The 21173-nt window shown below is 37.9% G+C and overlaps 1 protein-coding gene across 4 annotated transcripts in view; it reads left to right on the top strand.

Moving 5' to 3' along the window:
- pdgfab (platelet-derived growth factor alpha polypeptide b) overlaps window positions 1-20504 on the top strand; it is a 21997-nt gene extending 1493 nt beyond the window's left edge. The window contains exons 2-9 of one of the 4 annotated variants that reach the window (XM_016569967.1): window positions 1808-1810; window positions 3264-3389; window positions 4469-4568; window positions 9072-9197; window positions 11522-11712; window positions 17018-17147; window positions 17614-17741; window positions 18650-20504. In XM_016569967.1, coding sequence (XP_016425453.1) covers window positions 3327-3389; window positions 4469-4568; window positions 9072-9197; window positions 11522-11712; window positions 17018-17147; window positions 17614-17696 — 693 coding nt within the window. In that variant the 5' untranslated portion in view covers window positions 1808-1810; window positions 3264-3326 and the 3' untranslated portion in view covers window positions 17697-17741; window positions 18650-20504. Of the gene's footprint in view, window positions 1-1807; window positions 1811-2641; window positions 3390-4468; window positions 4569-9071; window positions 9198-11521; window positions 11713-17017; window positions 17148-17613; window positions 17742-18649 lie in introns of those variants that run through there. The other 3 variants (XM_016569966.1, XM_016569965.1, XM_016569968.1) reach the window with 3 other exon arrangements.
- Window positions 20505-21173: the final 669 nt, after the last annotated feature.

Below are 21173 nucleotides of genomic sequence, written 5' to 3'. Positions count from 1 at the left end.
CACACAAATAAACCCTTAACTGTAAGTATGAGCATTAAACAAACCACACTGAATTCAAAGGTCAGACAAACAAGAATTCAAAATAGTTTCATAAAACATCCTACTACTGTTGGTTTTGCTGATGTAGACAGATTAACCCAGTGAATGTTCTGGCAAAGTAAAGGAACGAAACCGAGAGATAATGCAGGACTGACAGAAAGCAATAACTCCACGTGTACTTTCTTCGACTGTGATAGTGTCTGAGAGCAGAAGACTGTGTACTACACACTGGATAGAGGGCAGATTCCTTGGTGGAGTAACGTAATATACCTTTGGACAAGAATCTTTTAATTGCCTCTGTATAAACGGTGTGTTTGTGTGCGCTGCTCAGATATGCTGTGATTCAGCTTGTGCTGTGTCATCACTGAAAGCGTCTCGGCTCAGGGAGAAACACCTCTGACTCAGTGATATCAGTGGAGGAGCAGACGAGCGTGTGAGTCCCACCTCCTTCAGTATCTGTCTATCTATCTATCTATCTATCTATCTATCTGTCTGTCTGTCTGTCTGTCTGTCTGTCTGTCTATCTCTATCTGTCTGTATCTATCTATCTGTCTGTAAAACTATCTATCTATCTATCTATCTATCTATATCTATCTATCTATCTATCTATCTGTCTGTGTCTGTAGGTCTGTAGGTCTGTCTATCTATCTATCTATCTATCTATCTATCTGTCTGTCTGTCTGTCTGTAAATCTATCTATCTATCTATCTATCTATCTATCTATCTGTCTGTCTGTCTGTCTGTCTGTCTGTAGGTCTATACGTCTGTCTGTCTGTCTGTCTATCTATCTGTCTGTCTGTCTGTAAATCTATCTGTCTGTCTGTCTGTCTGTCGGTCTGTCTGTCGATCGTCTGTCGTCTGTCTGTCTGTCACGATATTGTTCTATCAAGTTCTTATAGTCTTGAGGTCTTTCACTACCTTTTGTTGTCGCCTCGTTTTATTTCTATTTTGCATTTCCTACTCCTTGGCTCTGTTACTAACTTTGTAACTTAAACATTCAAATTTTTTCGCTAGACTTCTGTCATTAGAACTTCACAGATTCTGGTCTACATGTAGCCTGTGGAAACAAACAGTCATCTACTTCTGGATCATATTCCACAACTTTATGGCTTTATGGCTGTTATGATGTTCTTATAGGAACATACTGCTCAGCTGCCAGTGAAAGCACTTTTTAATGGGGAATCCCTCTCAGGTGCCAGACAGCTCACTGTATTTCACTCTCACTTTCTTTATTTGACTTTACTTTCTGTTAATAATGTCATAAATAGTTTATATATATTAAAGCACCTTTATAAAGCCCAAGGTGGCTTTCTGATTTATTTTTCCTCTTTTCATTCTCCAAAACTTCACAATTCTTGTTCCTCTCCTTGCATCATTCAAGTTTCATTTCCTCTGATCATTGTTCCTCCTTCAGATCCTCGCAGTCATTCTGTTGGTCACTGTACATCAAGATCTGATCCTCTTCTCTTTCAGAATGGGTAAGTCTTACAGCTGGACTCCAGGATTTTTTTCTCACGTCATTTAATCGGAATTGTGCTGAAAGCTCAAGTGAAAATGGAGTAATACAGGAAGACCTTGATAGGTAACAAGAGTAGAAACTATTGTGTAAATATAAAACAAGCAAGCAACTTCTAAAGAAAAAGGTGTATTATTTTGCAATGTAGGCCTATCGTATTTATCGTAACCATTATAAATGCTAAAAAAAAAAAAAGAAGACTAGTAATTCTGTTTTTGTTGTTTTAGAAATTCACACAAACTATTTTATTAGATAGTTTTACAAAAAGTTATTTTTATCAAAAAAAAATTAGTTAAAAACTTTCGCTAGAAAATATAGTTCCTGATTTCACAGAATGTTGCAATGCAACAAGCGCTCAGCTATGGGCGATGCACTGATTCGCATTGATAAACAGGTGTTTTAACATTTCGTTTGGCCTAGTTTTACAGGACCCAAACTATTTATTTTATAATGCACATATTAACAGTTACGACATAACGCCGTTCACATAGTTACTATATCACTACGCGCAACATAGATGAACGTTCTGTTATCGTGTGTCAGGAACTATATCTTCTAGCGGCAAATTGCGCATTTGCTTTATTGATTCCTTGTTACTTAATATTTTATAAATGAAGAGTTTTATATATATATAAAAAAACGACGTAATTCGAGGTCATATGCTAGCTATATTTTGAATAGTGACAGCTAAATGGGTTGCAGGTGCTGTTATTGAAGGGGTCATATGATGCGATTTCAATTTTTCCTTTCTCTTTGGAGTGTTACAAGCTCTTGGTGCACAAAGAAGATCTGTAAAGTTGCAAAGACTAAAGTCTCAAATCCAAAGAGATATTCTTTATAAAAGTTCAGAGTCAGCCACACCTACCTAAAACGGCTCGTTCTAACACACCCCCACATACCTACGTCACTATGTTTTGTAAAAATCGACGCGTTTCAAAAAGGCGGGGCATAGAGGAGAAACAATAATGTACAGTATGTGGAAAATAATGTGTTTTTTTAACTTTAAACCGCATAAACACATTTCATTACACCAAATACACAAAATAATGTTCTTTTTAGCAGCATCATATGACCCCTTTAAGTTTTTAACGAGGGCTTCAGTCAACACATTTTACATGCAAAATTGAGATATGAGTGCCTCAGTAAGGGGTTGAAGGGTTAAATTTCATATGCAGCTCCAGCCAACCGCCTCCTCGAGCGCTCATCGGCGATTACCGGAGCGCGAGGGGAGGCGCATATATTCCGCAGATCAGACGTGCATGAGACAGCATTCAGTGCACGAACTTTAGAGAACAAGACCAACTCTGAGCTCTTTCCTTCTGCTTTATTTATGGATACTAACCTGGGATTGTACTTTCACTGCATGACGGCATACTTCATGAAGATCCAGTGCTGAGTTCTATATGAGGTGCATGGTCTCACTTCTTAACATCTGTGAAGCATTTCTCTTTGAGTTTTAATCTATATATACTGACCTAGGCAATGCAAAAGGGTTTCTGTCTTTGGATTGTTCAGGCTTGGACAGCCATGACGACCTTTTACAAGTTAAATCACATTTGAGATTCAATAAAGGGCGCATTTGGACCAGTACCAGCACCTGGAGTACCAGGGCAGTTTGGATTCTCCTCTGTAGACTTGAGCTGGTGCTTCGGGTCATTTAAAGGGAGATCTCTTCAAGGTATGGTTCTGGACTCTCTGCGCTCAGGAGCGGTTCCAAGGCTCCTACAGTCTGCATCTTTCTTATTAGGTGGAAAATTGACATTGGAAGGAGATGAGAACCTTATTCTGCTGCTTTCTGCTCCTCACCTCGCACCTTCTGCTGGCAACTGCTGAGGTAAAGTGCCAAAGATCCCACTAAAACGGAGCCTTGTTAGATCCATAGAAAAGTTCTAGCTTGTTACACCGGAGCAGGTTTAGGTTATATAATGCACCTTATACATAGTCATAGAGCTTTAAATCCAATCAGTCTCATCATAATGAGGTCAATTTTATTATTTTTTCCCCTGTAATTTTCTAGATTGGATTAATGATCTATGTTAAATGTGTCTTAGATCCACATCATTATTTATTTTTTATGGTGTCAACGCATTGTGGTTGCGGGTGAACGTGATAAGTAGATCAGCTGTTCTCTGGAATATTTACAGCGTTCTTTTATTAGATTTTTAACAGTACTTCTACAAAATTGGTGGTTCTTTAAGAATGTTATAAAACACCTATACCAGACAAAGAAATGCATTGTGTCATCTCATCTTAAATTTACGTTTATTTATATATTTGTATGTTGGGATATAGATACGCCTGTAAAAAAAAAAAGTAACAGGGTTGACAATCTTCAAGGGCTTTCGGTGGTTTTTCTAGTACATTATTGGCCATGTGCATAGGTGATATTTATACAAATAACTATTTTAATAACAGCCGTTTTACTGTACAAAATCGTGGTAACAGGGTTGACTATTGAAGATCGCCCCCTATTGACAAACCTAATAAAATATCACATAAAATGATAAAAAGAGGAGACGCGGCTTGCGCTTGATGTATTCAAGATGTTGTCATTTTAACTCCATATAATTTTTTATGGCATTGTCAGTCATTTTAATGAAGGAGAATTTAGATGTAATATATTTTGTCCACTAAAATCTGAAGACAAAACTGATCAATATAAGGAGAACAGATATTTTTTTCTTCTTTTAGTCACATTTTATTTCCATACGGGCTAAATATCCTATAAATTATTCAAATTGGTAACAGTAAAATATTCCACATGTCGGCTACTCGATTTTTGTTGCTGTGATTAGAAAATGTCTCTAAAGAATGACTCATCAGCTTTTCACGCGGGGCTGATACGCAGAAATACACCTCTGTGTCGTACTAGATTTGTCAAATGCCGCAACTGCCCTCTTTTTATGTCGGCAGAAGGAGTTTGCGATCCCTCAAGATTTCATCGACAGACTGTCCCACAGCGAAATCAACAGCATCAGTGACCTCCAGCGGCTACTGGAGGTAAATTCCCCAGGTAAATTCTGCTCATTGTCTTCTTGACACCTCCGTGGACTTTGTTCAACAGCTAATCTCATGTGTCTCTGTGGCAGGGCTATTTACATGTGTTTGTTGTAGTTGCCGTGGTTTAAGTGTAATGTTGTACCTGCCACAAAGCCGTGAAGCTGTGTTTTATGAGTGGCAAAAAAACAATTTAAAGGTATCGTTTATACTGGCCAATGGGTGGAGAGTCATAAATAGTTCTTTGCAGATTGCTTCTGTTTTTAGAGCAATGCATGGATCTTATGTCCAAGACTTGCGTCACGGCGAACGGGAAGCCAAGTTTTCCTATACTTAAGTTGTCCACAAGTGGTTTCATTTGCCCACTATCATTTCATTTACAGGGGAATTACTGGTAATTACACACAGAAAAAAAAGCAAGACAGTATAATTTGGGGTATGAGTGTAACCAGTCTGGTTTCTGTGGTGAGAGCATAGGTGTGATAGGTGTGCAGGGGGATGGGTGGAATAATGATAACAGAGCATCGCCTCATAAATACAAGCCCTCTGGGCATTTGATGTTGCAACAGGAGTGTTGATGTTAACAGTAAAACGCATGAGTGAAATATGCTTTGTACGGGGTTGAAATCTCAAGTTCTGCTGCTTGTTTTCCTCCTCCTCCTTCTGTGCCTTCTTCACTCTCTTTTAGTTTGGTTAATATTACACAGTGATTCATTTTCATTACATACTTTATTTAATAATTCATTGTATTCTTATTTAATCACTCATTTAAACACAGTAAAAAATATTGTAATGAAATTATGTTATCAAAAAAAATAATTTTACTGTGCAAAATTCTTGGTAGTCCTAAAAATAGGCTAATTAAATAAAAAAATAAAAAATCCTTTTAGATATAGTACTCTCTATTTTTATTGGTGTCTACATAAATCAGGCTGTCTGTCAGACTCCCAAAGTCTAGTAAAACATGCCTGACGCCAGTGATGGCATATTTTCAGTCAGACTGTTCAAAGCCATCGCATGTCAGTCAAAGAGAAGGACTTGAAGTTGTTTCATGCTCACTGTAATCATAACGTTTAGTTTCTTAACTTCAACCACTCAGGGACCAAAGTTAAGATCAAAACTCAATATAAAATGTAAAAAAAAAAAAAAGCAGGTTTTAATTCTTAATTTAGATTAATTACATTTAATTCTGTGCATTGCTGAACAGACAACCTCCTCCACAAAATAAAAAATAAAAATAAAAAAAATCCGCAATTCTGACTTTTTTACCCACAAGTTTATATATGACAATACTGGCTTTTTTTCCTCTGAGATGAGAGATATAAACTCAGAAAAAGAAAAAGTCAGAATTGTGAGATATGAAACTCCGAATTCTGACTTTCTTTCAATTCCGAGTTAGGACATTTAAAAAAAAATTAACTGCCTTTTTTCTTTCAATTATGACTGTTCTTTTCAGAATTACGAGTTTATATCTTGCAGTTCTGATTTTACCTCTTACAGTTTTTCTCTGAATTGCGAGAAAAAAGTCTGAATTATGAAATATAAACTCACAATTCTTAGGAAAAAAAAATTGTGAGATATAAACTCAGAATTCTGACTTTCTTTCAATTCCGAGTTTATATTTCGAACTTCTGAGTTTCTACATCTCACAATTCTGCATTTTTTCAGAAAACTCAAAAATGTGAAAAAGTAATTGCGACTTTTCCCCTTCAATTTAGACTTTTCTTCTCAGAACTGCAAGTTTATATCTTGCAATTCCAAGTTTTAAACTTGCAAAAAAAAAAAAAGTCTGAATTATGAGATATAAACTAAAATTTCAGAATTATCTTTCTTGTTTTTTAATCTGTGGCAGATATGGGCTTCCGTAGATATCAGAAGCGTTTTGTGTGACTATCGATATCATTGCTATCATTGTTTAAGCAGCTATGAGCGTTTTCCGTTCTGATTAATCTCATTTAGGAAGCAGTACCGGGCTGCTGTGCCTCAGATCAGAGCGCTAACCTCGTCAACTCTCCATACGAGGAGCGAATGATGAGAGGAGGAAGGCACAGATAGGTATCTCCCGCTAATGGACGGATAATTAGAGGTCATGAAAGCAGTGACAGTGATTTAGGGAGGAAACGGTGTCTCTCTTTTGCTGAGGTCAGCACACGCGACCTCTCCGCTCACCTGGAACAGGCCACACTTGTTCTGCGCCTCCCAGCAGCCTTTTAACTTATCAACATCCATCTGTCTGCCTCTCCTGTCGCCCTGCGCTTTCACATCCAGAAGAAATGGAGGGACGTCCTTTTGTTTGAAGAAAGGACAGCTGTCAATCCGTGAAGAAGGGCTAATGTTATCCTTTGTAATTCATTCAGAGAAAGCGCACACAGAGAGTCAGAGACAGAGGGGTGTGATGATAGAGGCCTAGTGGTTAAAGATCTGCGCCTATCTGTCTGTCTGTCTGTCTTTCTGTCTGTCTGTCTGTCTGTCTGTCATCTATCTATCTATCTATCTATCTGTCTATCTGTCTGTCTGTCTGTCTGTCTGTCTATCTATACACACAATTTAACCAAATTAAACTAAAAAACGAATATAAATTTTTATATGAAAAAAATGAATACATCTATTTGAAAACAATTCTCAGTTTTATTAGTTTTTTAAATTAAAAAATACTTGTTTTATTTGTTTTAATTATTCACAAATAATTTGTATTTGTTATCTGTCTATCTGTCTGTCTGTCTGTCTGTCTGTCTGTCTATCTATACACACAATTTAACCAAATTAAACTAAAAAACGAATAAAATTTTTTATATGAAAAAAATGAATACATCTATTTGAAAACAATTCTCAGTTTTATTAGTTTTTTAAATTAAAAAATACTTGTTTTATTTGTTTTAATTATTCACAAATAATTTGTATTTGTTATACATAGATATGATATATTTGCATTATACAGTAATTTTGCTATATTTATATGTATATATTTGCAATTTTTTTACTATATAAAACAATTTGTTAACAATCAAAATGAATAAAAATATACTAAAAAAGAGAAATAAATCAAATTTGAATTTAATTTTTTTTTGTATTTAATTGTGTATTATTTCATTTATAACAGCGCCATAAATTGTTCTTTCTTTCAAAAATCTTCTCATGACACTTTATCATAAAATGCAACAAGTCAACAGTGGTTAGCTGATTTACATGTCAATCAGATATAAAACAATTTGTTAACAATCAAAATGAATAAAAATATACTAAAAAAGAGAAATAAATCAAATTTGAATTTAATTTTTTTTTGTATTTAATTGTGTATTATTTCATTTATAACAGCGCCATAAATTGTTCCATCTTCTCATGACACTTTATCATAAAATGCAACAAGTCAACAGTGGTTAGCTGATTTACATGTCAATCAGACGGTCACTTTAATTGAGTGGTTCTTTTGACAGAATATCATACCATATTTCATATAATAAATATGTTTACAGTACCTGAATGTTTACATCTCAAAGTGCAACTAGTCTACTAGATCTGTAGAAATAAAAAGGAGATTATTTCATGTTTCTCAGGGAAACTGATGAGAGAAAATGATTTTGAGATCAAAATATTACTCTTCTTATTTTCTTTTTTTTTTTTTTTACCTCCAAATTAAAATTCTGTCATCATTTCTTCACCCCCATGTTGTTCCAAACTCCTGTACGAGTTTCTGTTGAACACAAAAGAAGATATTTTGAAGAATGTTGGGAATCAAACAGTTGCCATTGACTTCCATAGTATTTTTTTCCTTACTGTGAATTCAGTGGAAACCAGCAGCTGTTTGATTACCAACATTCTTCAAAACTTCTTTTGATTTGAAAATAAATAGGTTTGAAACAACATGAGGATGACAGACTTTTCACTTTTGGGCGAACTATCCCTACCAAACTCTAAATTCATACACGGAAAGCGGTTTGTGTATTAGTTGTCACGCTCTGTGTTGTTGGTTATGTCACATGATTAATTCAAACCGTATTATTAATGTGAAGCTTTCATATGCATCGTGGGTTGTTTAAACAGCACTTAACTGGACTGATATTGTATTCAGGACTCTTACAGTCCCGCCTCTTCTTTAAATCGTGTAGAATGGCTGTCTTACTCATCTGTGCCAGTGGCAAATCCACTGAGGTTATCAGGAGTTCAGATTTGTTCATCAGGCATGCCAATGCGACATAAGACATTATAATAAACTTGGCAACCACATTCAGGGCCAAAATGACATCGTTCCTCCAGAAATCCATCGTGATGAATTTCCAATTAAGCTCGTGAATAAAGCAGCCATTGTTTGTGGAAAAATGAGTTTCTGAAGAAGGAAATTATTTCATGCTTTGGTGCCACTCACGGCAGTGCCATTTCGCCTCTGAAGGCTTCGGGGCATCTACTGGAGACTTTCAATAGCCTCATTGTGGATTCATCTTGGCTTTAAAGAGGGGAAAAAGTGATTTGTCTTTTCGCTGAGTAACATGAAAGTAATACGGATAACCTGTGTTTTGATGAGGTCCTGGAAATGAGGTGATTGAGGAGGTCAAACAGAAGCAGCATCAGAAGAGCCATCACTCATACAAGGCCGCTTCCTCAGATCTCAAGAGTCTGCAGCTGTCCCACAGACGGAAGAGGAGTGTCGGTAAGACCTGCTGCTCAAAGACATGTCACTCTTCTTGACAGCGTATTTCGTAAATGAGCAGTTCTGCCTCTGGAATCTCATTTGATGAATTCTGTAGTTGCTTGGCAACCATAAACAGTTCATGAACTGCATTGCTTGGCAGAGCGATTGTTAATTTATGGTGCTTCACTGATAATAGTTGATAATATACACTTGTAGTTTTAGTGCTAAACTTGTCCTGCATTTGTGCATAGCAACGCACAAAAAACACCTTAACAACCATATAGCAAAGGCCTGAGAGCAACAATCTGGCAACAAACATCCTAGCATTGAAAATGCAAATTTTGCATGAGAAAATATAATACTACACATACACTATACCATTCAAAAGTTTTAAGTCAGTTAAATTTTTTAAGGATTTGTTTTTAAATACAATAATAACAGTAGTGTTATGAAATATTATTACAATTTAAAATAGCGGTTTTCTATTTGAAAATGTTTTAAAATGTAATTTATTAAGCTGTATTTTCAGCATCATTACTCCAGTCTTCAGTGTCACATGATCCTTCAGAAATCATTCTAATATGCATTCTATTAAATTTGATGCTCAATGAACATTTCTTCTTATTATCATTATGGAAAACAGTTTGCTGATGAATATTTTGTGGAAACTGTGATACATTTTTCTTTTATGATTCTTTGATGAAATTTCAGAAGAACAGCATTTATTTGATATATTTAAGAAAAAATCAAATGAACAATGTAAAAGTCTTTATTCTCACTTTTGATCTAATGATTTAATGCATCCTTGCTGAATAAAGCTATTAATAATAACAATAAAAAAAACGTACTGACCCCAAATAGAAATCTTTTTGACTTTTATCATATTGCAACTGCTTTGTTTTAAAAGAAATTGCGATTTGATCTTTTATACCTGCTTTATATTTAAACATATGCTAAATATTTCAGAAGACAAGAATATTAGCTTATTGAATTGACCTGAATTGATTTGGTAAACCCCAGAACTCTCCTAATAATGTTATAGTCAGTATTTTATGTTACATAAACATCTATGATTGGTGCAATTCCAGTGTTGAAGATATAAAAAGCAGAGAGTTTCAGTTTTATTCCGGAAATCACAATGATTGGAGAGCACCTCTTTATTTGATTGTACGTGAGAGTATTTGGATTGGTGGTACTTGTGAGGTCACAAACGGATCCGAGCCAGGAAATTCCAAACATTCAAAGTTCATGTCACAGCTCGTTGAACTGAACAGAGTTCACACTGGCACATAGAGCTCTGACATGCGCTCTTCCTTCCCCTTCACATCAACCGTGGAGCGCAGCGGTGTGTGTGTGTGTGTGCGCCTTTGTGTGTGTTGGGATATTCTGGCCTCTCTGTACCTTCCAATCACTCACTCAAACGCACCGAAAAACTGTTCAGGCCTCAGAATAGCTGTGTGCCATTTTTGTTACAACTGTTGCTCTGAAAGAGTGTAAACGTCCAGATCGAATGCCCGATCTCAGTGCTGTGGTCGATCTTATTTTGGTCTAGGTAAATACAGAGGCTCAGAGATATTAAAAACCCTCTTTAATATTTGCCACTCATGCCGTTTGAAGGGCCTTGTTGTTTTGCTGGATGGCATCAGTTTCAGAGAAGCACGCAGGCAAAATTTCTCCCAAAATGAACTGAAAAATAGTAATTCAGTGGTACTGAATGATTACCTTAATCATGTGACCTGATAGTTTTTTATTTTATTTAATTTTACTTTATTTTTTACTTTATTTTCTTTTAGTGTGTTTGTGTGATTGAGTTAATTATAATACAGTATAATTATACCGTAGTATAATGATGGAATCAAATGTTAATACCATGGTGGTTACCATATTCATGTGCCATTATATTTTTAGTTTAGTTTAGTTTGTATGATTAAGCTTGAGCTAATTAATAAAGTATAATTATACCATAGTATAATGATGGCATCAAATATGAATAAAAAAATAAAAAATAAAAAATAAAATATTAATTAATAAAAATATTATTTTATTTGATTTATTTGATCATGTTTTGTTTTATTTTATTTTATTTAGCTTATTTTAGTGTGTTTTTTGAAGCTTTAGCTAGTTAATAATAAAGCACAATGCAATTGTACTTAATGATTACCATATGATTAAGCTTTGAAGTATTATTTAATTTTATTTCATTTCATTATTTCATTTTAGTTTATTTAGTTTAGTGTGTGTGTTTTTTTTTAGTGTGATTGTTTGAAGTAATTAATAAGTAATAGCCTTGAATTTGTTCTAATGCATTAATTTATCCATGCGTCCTCATTTCTTGCATCCAGTAGAGGAAGCGGTGCCCGCCATGTGCAAGACACGGACAGTGATCTACGAGATCCCCCGCAGTCAAGTGGATCCCACCGCTGCAAACTTCCTAATATGGCCTCCGTGTGTGGAGGTGAAACGCTGCACAGGCTGCTGCAACACCGGAAACATGCGCTGTCACCCCTCCAAAAAACAGCACCGTACTGTCAAGGTAAGAGCAATGCATCAACAGTCCTGTAAAGCCATTTAAATGCGGGGAAGACAATGCTGACTTTATATCTTAAGCAGTATAGATATCAGGGCCACACCCACTCCAAGCCACATCCCTGTTTTAAATAGTAATAATATTTCACAATATTACTGTTTACTGTATTTTGAATCAAATAAATGCAGTCTTGGTTAGTATAAGAGACTTTACATTAAATCTTACCAACCTCAAACTCTTCATCAGTAGTGTGCATGTATTTATATGAACATTTTTTTATTCCATTCTTTATTTATTTGTTCATTTATTCATATTACGCAATCTTCTGAATGGACGTTCAGTTGATTGTAAAGCACTATCCATTTTTCCGCATAAAATGAATACAGATGTTAGTCTTGTATGTTTTTTTCCCAGCTCTGAGCACAGGGATGGGACGAGAATATATTATGTGTGTTTCTTTCCAACTCTTAAGAGGTGTATTTACCCTTCCCTCACTTTTTCCTTCTCATCCTAAAAAAGGAGCAGGTCTGCACAAGCTACTGCTGTTCAGAGCCGTGATATAAAAAACACAGACTGTAAATAGGCCTCGTGTGTGAGTGCTTGGCAACATTTCTGCTGTACTTTGGTTCATTACAGTGATAAGCTTGTTTCAAAGGAAACACTGCTGGGTGTGGAACATAACACGAGATAATGAGTCTATCAACACTTACTGGAGTTAAACTTCACCTAGTCTGTCTGTCTATCTATCTATCTATCTATCTGTCTGTCTGTCTGTCTGTCTTCCTGTCAGTCTGTCTGTCTGTCTGTCTATCTATCTGTCTTTATGTCTATCTGTCTGTCTGTCTGTCTGTCTATCTATCTATCTGTCTGTCTATCTGTCTGTCTGTCTGTCTATCTATCTGTGTCTGTCTATCTATCTATCTATCTATCTATCTATCTGTCTGTCTGTCTGTCTGTCTTTTTTTTTCTTTCTCTGCCTTTTTTCTGCTCCGTGTTCTTCTCTTTTGCAATCCATTTATATTTCTTCATATTTTCTCTGGCATTTAGCTTGTCTCTCTCTCTCTCCTTCTCTCTCTCTCAGTAGTGATTGAGCTGTTATGTAACAGGTGTAACAGGAGTTGATAGCTTTAAGGCAAGTCAGTTCACTCATCAGCCATTCTTATCATGCTAGCACAGCTCCTATCTGCTTGAGTTGGGACTGAAATCTCCAAACCTTTTGGCTGTTTCATTAACAAATGTCAAATCAGCAATAAAATATGACATACATTTTGCAGCTTTAATTCAAATCAGGCTATAAAACGAACATTTTCAGGTTAGATGCAACACATGCACATGGTTCTATCAAAAAGACATTTGCCTTTTTGAACTGAAATCAAGATTTTCGTTCCTACAGGCACCATAATGAGTGTGTTACATTTTCTTCTGTTCAGTTCTCTTCTGTACAGTCTCTGTTTGACCTAATTTCCCCTTCACTTTCTCTCTTGCTATCGTCCCGGTGTACACTACTAATGGTTTTCCCAGAACTGCTGTGTTGCAGTTTGTCTATTAGCCTTGCTAAAACACACACACACACTTGCATGCAAGCATCATCACACAGTACTACAACAACAACAGGTGCAGTACAGTGAAGTACTGGGGGAGGGGAGAGGAGTTGGACCCCAGACAGAATAAACCTCGTTTTACAGTGAGGAGATTCAGATCAGACCTGCAGTGTGAGAAGAGGCCACATGTAAACATCTGTTAACACAACAGAAAGCTGAAAGGGACTTGTCGTGGATTATTGCATCATTTACTAGCCTGTATGACTTTCCTTTTTCACTTTTTAATTTATTCAGTGAAAGTCAATGGGGTCCAATATTGTTTTGATCATAAACAATGAAAACAGTTCATTATTTCACTATCCTTTTACGTCTCTTCTTAAAGTCTCGTTATGTGGTTTGCAGGGAGATTTTGTCGTATCGCTCCATCTATGAATCAGCATACCTGAGCCCAACCTGAGGAAAACTTTTCCTCAGCATCAACAATGAACCAGGTCACTGTGGTTTCCTTAAAGTAAGAATATCTAGATAGGCAGCTGAGTGTGTGTGTGTGAATGATGTTTATTTTATTTTCATCTCTGGTAATCGGACTGCTAAAGTTACTAAATCCAGCACACCGCTGTTCTTTCCTAATGAAGAGACTAAGTGAGGATATTCCTGATTTGGAATGTTTGCGAGCGAGTGTAAGAATACAGCATGTGATGTGGTTCAAAAGGCAAGTGTTTATGTGTTTGGATGAGCCGGATTTGGATTCCTCCTTTAGAGGTCGGTATGAAGGGAAATCATACATGGTTTATACTGGCACTGGAAGCACGAGGTGTGTTGTGAGTGTTGATTTTGGGTATTAAAGAGCCTCAAATGGCCCAGGTTAGTGAGGATACGGGCCCCATCTCTGACGCAAACACTGAGGAAATACAAATAGTGCTAAATCGAATGAACGTCGTATTAATATAGAAAATACAGCAAAATATTCCAAAAGAGCCTGTTGTATTGGAGTGGAAAGGCTGATGTAGCTGACAAAAACTGAACAACATAGCTCTGTGTTCAACATTTACAGTAAGCTCATGTTAACGCTGTCTCATACATTTGATTTTTTATTCATCTGCCTGTGAAGTTACATAATAATATATAATCTATAAATTGACAAAAGCATGTAGTCTTTGACTTTAATTTCTTTGCATGATTACAGTAATGCACTTGTAAGTACAATAGAAGTAAATTGGCAGGATTTTAAAAAGTTTGTTGAAGTGCTTAAATAATATTATTTATACATCATAACACCTTGCCTCATACATCAGTTTGAATGCATGAGATTTAAATGAGAATCATTGAAAGATTATTCAAAAATCCAAAAATGCTTTGAAATGCAAGAAAGAAAAAAAAGAGTTCTCCCTTCTCTCTCTCTCTCTCTCTCTCTCTCTTCTTTGTTTGTTTTTCTTTGCATGAGGTGGACTGTAATTGTTGTCATATCTATATTTCAGTGTTCTTTCCATCTTTTCGCTCTCTCTGCCTTCCTGCTGGTGATTAGGGACATTTTTAAAGGGCTATGACAGGAAGTGCACAGATTAGATCGCCTTTTCTCCTTATCTTCGTGATTGTCTGGGTGCCTGTGTGTGTGTCTTTTACAGCAGAGATTTCGCCCATAGTCTTTCTGTAACTCTAGACATACAGGTCATGAGATAAAAGTTTCCCTTATTTCCCCCCCCTCCAAGCATCCCTTGTTCCTGTTCAGGCCTCTCTTTGTCACTCACTCAATAAGAACGCTTGCTCCCCACACCCCTCTTTCTTTTCGGGTCGCCCCACCAGTCGCCTGACTGCCATCGGACCCCCACTGTTTCTGCGGCTCTCGGTTTCGCTTTATCCACAGTGTTTTGTCGTCAGATTTACCCACTGACAGATGTGCAGCAAAACTGCCTGTCCCTTGGCTACGTGTCCAGTTCCCTTTGTTCCCATGCTAATTACCCATGATGCACCTCTCCTGATGCCCGTTCTTTCTCTCACCCTTTCTTTATCAACCTTGCTTGCGGGGAAATGCCAATGCCAATTATCCAGACCCTGGACAATAGTCCTCACAGAGCGCAGGGCGAGTCAGAGGGGGTTGGTGTTGCTGGATCAGATGTCACACCATTAGTGCGCTGCGCTGGGATTTCGCAGGGCTTTCATTGCGGCGTAAAGCACAGTAGTTTATAAATAGAGCTTGGAAGGGCCTCCTGAGAAACTTGGGCCTTTTTATAAAGCGCATTCGAGTATGTGGGCGAGCGCATGTGTGAAGTTCGGACTTGAAACCGAGATGCAAAAGCAATGATAAATTGAATTTGAAAGAGAATATTGGGGCGGGGTACAGCAAAGGATGGTGCGGGGACTCTTTTTTTCTTATTATGACCCTTTGCTGAACCCCTTACCCAACCCCCCGACCAGTTCTCAAGCCCCTCGGAGTCTGTCTCACCCTTCATCCTCAGTCGCAGAACATTCTTGCACGCCACGGGCTGTTTTAGACTTGGCTCTGTAAATATAACCAAGCATAAGAATGTCCAAGAGGAGGGAGAGGTGAGTAGCAGACAGAGGGAAAGAGGTATAACCGGGTGGACGGAGTCACCGAAACAGGCCCGTTTCACTGTCTCTCGCTCCCTACCGTCATTTTGAAGTTTCTCTATAGGTTTGTGGGAGTTTCCAAGTGTTGCATCATTTGTTCCATAATGTTAAACCAATTGCACTTGCACGGTAGACTGAGTTTTTATTTGCACTCTGTGAGTCATGCACTGAATTTAGTGATTGTGTTCGAAGCCAGAAAAATACTCCATGGAAGCACACCAATGCATACTTGAATGTTTGGCTGATGCATTGCAAATGTGCAGTCCCATTGTGCACACTCAAACCGGGGTGGTTTGATCGTTTTCTAGGTCATTTCTGATGGAGCAAGTGGAATACCATTCCTTACCGCACTACAAAACCTCTTTAGCAACCCATAAAACCAACTTTTACCAAATTAAGCATGTATTTCCCTGCTAAAAAGACCAATGATGGGGACAAATCCACATAGAACACGTTTAAAAACATGAGATGTGGGGAAAAAGTCTCAAGATTGTTTTTTCAAAAGTTGGAACTTATTAGAACTTAAGATGGGACTGCAAAAGTCAGAATCATTTGTCTAGTAGTTTGTCTAGTAGCCCTCAACACTGCACAGCATTTCTCCTTAATCAAACACACCTGATTCAACCCATCAGCTCATTAGTAGAGACTCCAAGACCTGAAAATTGGTGTGTCAGACAAAGGAGACATGCAAAATGTGCAGAGTTGGGAGGACTGGTCCAGAAACGTTTTCGGGAACCACTGCCTTATGTCCCAGACTCCCAGGTATACTCCCACTTTCAGTGTTCTTTTCCATCTCGCGCACAGCCACGTCCGTACAGCTTTCAAAGAATATTCAGCCAAGCATTAGCAGAACAGTGAGAAGAAATAGAAGCCTAAGCGTTAAAATTAGCACAACAAAAGACACCAGTCGACCCCTGTTTAAGGCTGGGTGGTTATTTTGAGTTCAGTGTGCTGCAGTGGGGCGTTAACTGTGGAACATGTAACTGTTTTGGGCTTATTGCCCAGGAATTGTTCGACAAATTTTTCCACTGTTGCCTATGACCATTTGGCAGGGTTTGGAGTTAACTGAGCATGTACTACCTTAACAGTTAAGAATCTTTGCTGTCGTCCTGTATGCTACTCCCAACACTCTGAAAAACGATTCATCGCTAACCTAACCTTGTCTTTCTCTCTTCTTCCAGGTGGCAAAGGTAGAGTTTGCATCGCGTAAGAAAGCAAAATTGAAGGAGGTGCTTGTCCGGCTAGAGGATCATTTGGAATGCGTGTGCACGTCACAGCATCACGTGATCGAGCACACGGAAGCAGACACAGGTACATATGTCACACATACACATGCATACACCGAATGTTTGGCCTGATCTTGAATGATTATTTGGCTATGGATTGTGCACTTGGCGGCCTGTGGCATTGTGCTGTCACCGCAGACAAACACACCTGTGTGAGCTTGTGTTTTACTGTGCTGGGCAATGATACAATTGAATGGATAAGAAAGACCACAGGTGTGTGCAAATGCTGAAACACGTTGAAGTGTGTCTGAAGGTTCTCCTTCAGGTTCAACAGGTTTCTGGTCTCGTGTGCGAAAACCTTGTGCCGAGATAAAAGGGTTGGAAGCTCATGAGGCTCAAATATTTATGAAGTGCAATTACAGTCTGTTTTACACCTCCCCGAGGCCATAAATTCTTTCTTTTTAATCTTTCTTGCTTGCTTTCTTTTTTCTACTCAACCACATTCTGCCCATCATCTGGCTTTCACCTTTCCCCCAAACTTGTGTTTCCAGGCCCACGCACAGTTAAAAATGGTAAAAAACGGAAACACAGAAAGCAAGCAGTGGCAGCACAGATCAACAAGGACATTCAATAAAAGGCAAACATTTCCTAATACTCAGCGGACCAAAATATCCTGCAGGTAGGACAGCTGTGGACAGAACCCCTGCCGCACCCAATCATTGGTATGAACTGATCAGGAGAAAGAGCGAGACGTTCAATCAGAGTCACGCAACACTGAGCGAGAGAGACGTTTGCACTGTGCTGTGTTTCGCTTTGCTGCATGGGTCACAGGATTGTCTGTTTGATGCAACTTATTTTATGAAATCAAGCTGTGCTCATCATGTATATAATTTAGCTCTGTTTCAAAACTAAGTGAGCTGCCTTGCCGCCTACCTAGGCATCTACCTTCTAAGCACATGTGTCAAGCTTTGGTCCTGGAGGGCCACTGTCCTGTAGAGTTTAGCTCCAACCAGCTCCAATACACCTGTCTGGAAGTTGCTAGTGAGTCTGAAGACCTTGATTAACTGGTTCAGTTGTGTTTAATTAGGGGTGGAGCTTAACTCTGCAGGACAGTGGCCCTCCAGGAACTGAATTTGACCCCCTAAGGCAACATTAAAGTGGAAGTGATTGGTTTGGAAAGCTTTTCATAGACAGCATCTTCACACGCCACTCAGAGACTCAAATCCAATTTATTCCAATAAATGTTGTTAGTTATCTTAAATTGCTAGGCAGCTCAATAGGTTTTGGAACAGAGCTTGTGTGGTTGGCATCATTTTGAGTGTTTGTGTATGAAAATGTGTGGATTGATGGTTTGGTGAACTTGATCACAAAGATTGTTCCTTTCACATTGTTCTTTCTTTCTTAAGTGTGCACAGACTGTCCAATAATACACATTAAAATCACTGCGTGGTGGATATGTGTCACTCAAACAAACCGCATGTCTTACTAAAGAAAAAATCACAATCGAATCATTTTGAAACTGCACCAGATTCCACAAAAACGTAATTGCTTGTTAACGGTTGTTTTGTTTCCTTTCTCTCCCTCCAGTGGACATGAGGTGAAACCACATCAAACGAGCAATTGAAGGACAACGGTGGCTACGTAATGCTCCAGCAGCACTGGGACTTTGACCTCTGAACTCTGACCCTACTGACCCCATTGCTGTTCAAAAAACTGTATCCAGAGGAACATTATACACAAATACAACACCAAAGGTGCTTTCTACGTACTCTGTCAAACACTGAAGACAAACAAGATTGGTATTCAGTTAATTATTAAGTGGTCAAACATTGGGCGGAAACGAAACTGAAAAGGACGATGTTTGTGTCGATTCTCTGTTGTTTATTGCGTACGACTCTCGTAAAGGTCAAAGATGAGGAGAAAGTCTTTTGGAGAACACTACGTTTGTAGACCATGAACTTCACATGCTTGGGTTTGGATCCGCTCAAGCAGGAGTCTAGGACTCCAGTCATTCAAAAAGAGGATGAACATATTAAAGGATGTGCTGTCATATAACCTTGCTAAAACGGAAGACGCAATTTTCAGTTGTTCTCTGCCTTAGTCCTCTTGGATCCAGAACATTGAAACTGCTATTTCCAATGTGCCTCCAGAAAGTTTTGGCCTTCCGAAGACTTCAACTGCCTGTCCGTGAACAAAGACTTACAGAAGGCAGTGTAATGCAGTCAATTATGCCAGAATAAAGTATTTATGTATGCGATCTCTCTTTCTCACACTCTTCGTTTCTCAGTCCAATGTAAGAAGAGCTCATCTTCATTGATCTGGAAGTATTATCAGTAACATTTTTTCTCAATTTCAGTTCATTCTTGCTTATATTTTACAGCAAAAATACTAGGTTTTTGTCCTGGAAATATGTGTCATATAAAGACATGTGGAAAGATGCTTTATTTTTGTTAACAATATATTTATAATGCTAATGTAGTATCAAGCAGGAAGTATGTTTATGTATTGTGCTTCTGTTTTTGTGGTGTAATGGTTGTATGATGGGATAAGATGACCCATTGAGAGTAAATGCTATACAGTATCAACAGGTTGGCCATGACACAAGCATCATCAGTCATAAGATGTTGGTTCATAATTTGCTTCTTTACTCACCATAACATAATATTTAATGCTGACATACAAAGAGAGAAAAAGATCAATCAAATAGTCAATAAACACTTACCTTAGGTATGAAGCTTTGTTATAAATAAAGATATCAAAACTAATAAAGAGTACATTTTTATCATATTCACACACAGAAGACATCAGAAATTGTAGATCCTGTTCATTTGATTCCTAAAGGATACACGCACTTACCTTCAGGCCTTGAATTTTAAATGACCTTAAACTGAGTTTTTCTGCTGGGGAAAAGGACATGAACTGTTTAAGAAAAACCTGATTGCCACATCTAGATTTTTGCCCAAGACCCTGTTTTCGCTTTGATGTCAACATGGAAAAATCTTTTAATATCCTGAATGTGGTTTTCTTGCATATTGCTGTGCATGTAAATAAACTCAATGTTTCTAGGGTGGCGAAATGTTAAATGGTGTTTAAAGGGACCTTCTGCGCAATCAGCACTCTAAACGACGAGTTTGTGCATTGAAATCTCTGAGGGCTGTATTTATGACATTTTACAGTCTGTTGCAAAAGTGCTCAAGCAAGAGCTTTCATGTTGTTCCAGGCCGGTTGTTGACTCTGGCTCGAGTCGTGTCTTGCTGCAGGGACTCCACTGGTTCTTGTCATTTTTGACACATGCCAGACAGATGGAGCAGTCCTGGCATTGGCTCTACAACAGAATTCGGCACTTTGTCACACTCCTGACCCCCAAGTGGCATGTCTGGCCATCTAAAGAGCATCTGGAGGTCTGAATCACTGTGAATCACAGCAACAAACTGTGGAGACGGTTGAGGGGGTGGAACAAAAAGCTTTGACTAGTTTTATTCTTTGTGCCTTAATGTTTGTTTTGTATTTATAACCGTGAGTCATGCAGCAGTCTGTCTGGTACAACCCATATTCACTTTCTACAACATCATGGGTATTTGACTTAAATATATACAGTTGAGCTGAAGTTACCATTTTGTGGTTTCAATTAAAACACGATTAACCAAATTTGTAGGGCTGGTTGTATATTTGTTTGTCTAGTGGTGTATGACCTGATTTAGCTCTGTAGCTACTGTGGTTTTGTTATTGTTTCGTGGCACTCTTTGCTTTGGCAGCTGGGTGATTTAGATTGTTATGCTCAGGTGCTGGAACCTGCTAGTCTGTTCAGTGTTTCTTTACTGAACTGCTTATAGGTCTCGACGATGCAATTCACTTCTGTCATATCCTTAAATTGTGGGATTCTCTGGTCACACGCACATTCTCCTGTTGTCCCAATAGGAAGTACATCCCGACCATAGACTTTTTCCATCTCTTTTTTTTTTTAAGCACATTCCTACATGACATGTCTTGCATGTCTGGAGTTGTACAATAACAGGACGTAGGATCATGGGCAGTATGCGTGAAATACAGAAACTTTATAGTAAGAAAGTGTAAGAAGAAGCATGAAAATATTTCCGGAGTCATATTAGCT

The sequence above is a fragment of the Sinocyclocheilus rhinocerous genome, unplaced genomic scaffold (genome assembly GCF_001515625.1).
Source record: "Sinocyclocheilus rhinocerous isolate Xijiao unplaced genomic scaffold, SAMN03320098_v1.1 scaffold51, whole genome shotgun sequence".
In the NCBI taxonomy this organism is placed as follows: domain Eukaryota; kingdom Metazoa; phylum Chordata; class Actinopteri; order Cypriniformes; family Cyprinidae; genus Sinocyclocheilus; species Sinocyclocheilus rhinocerous.
This window is presented reverse-complemented; position numbering and strand designations above follow the sequence as displayed.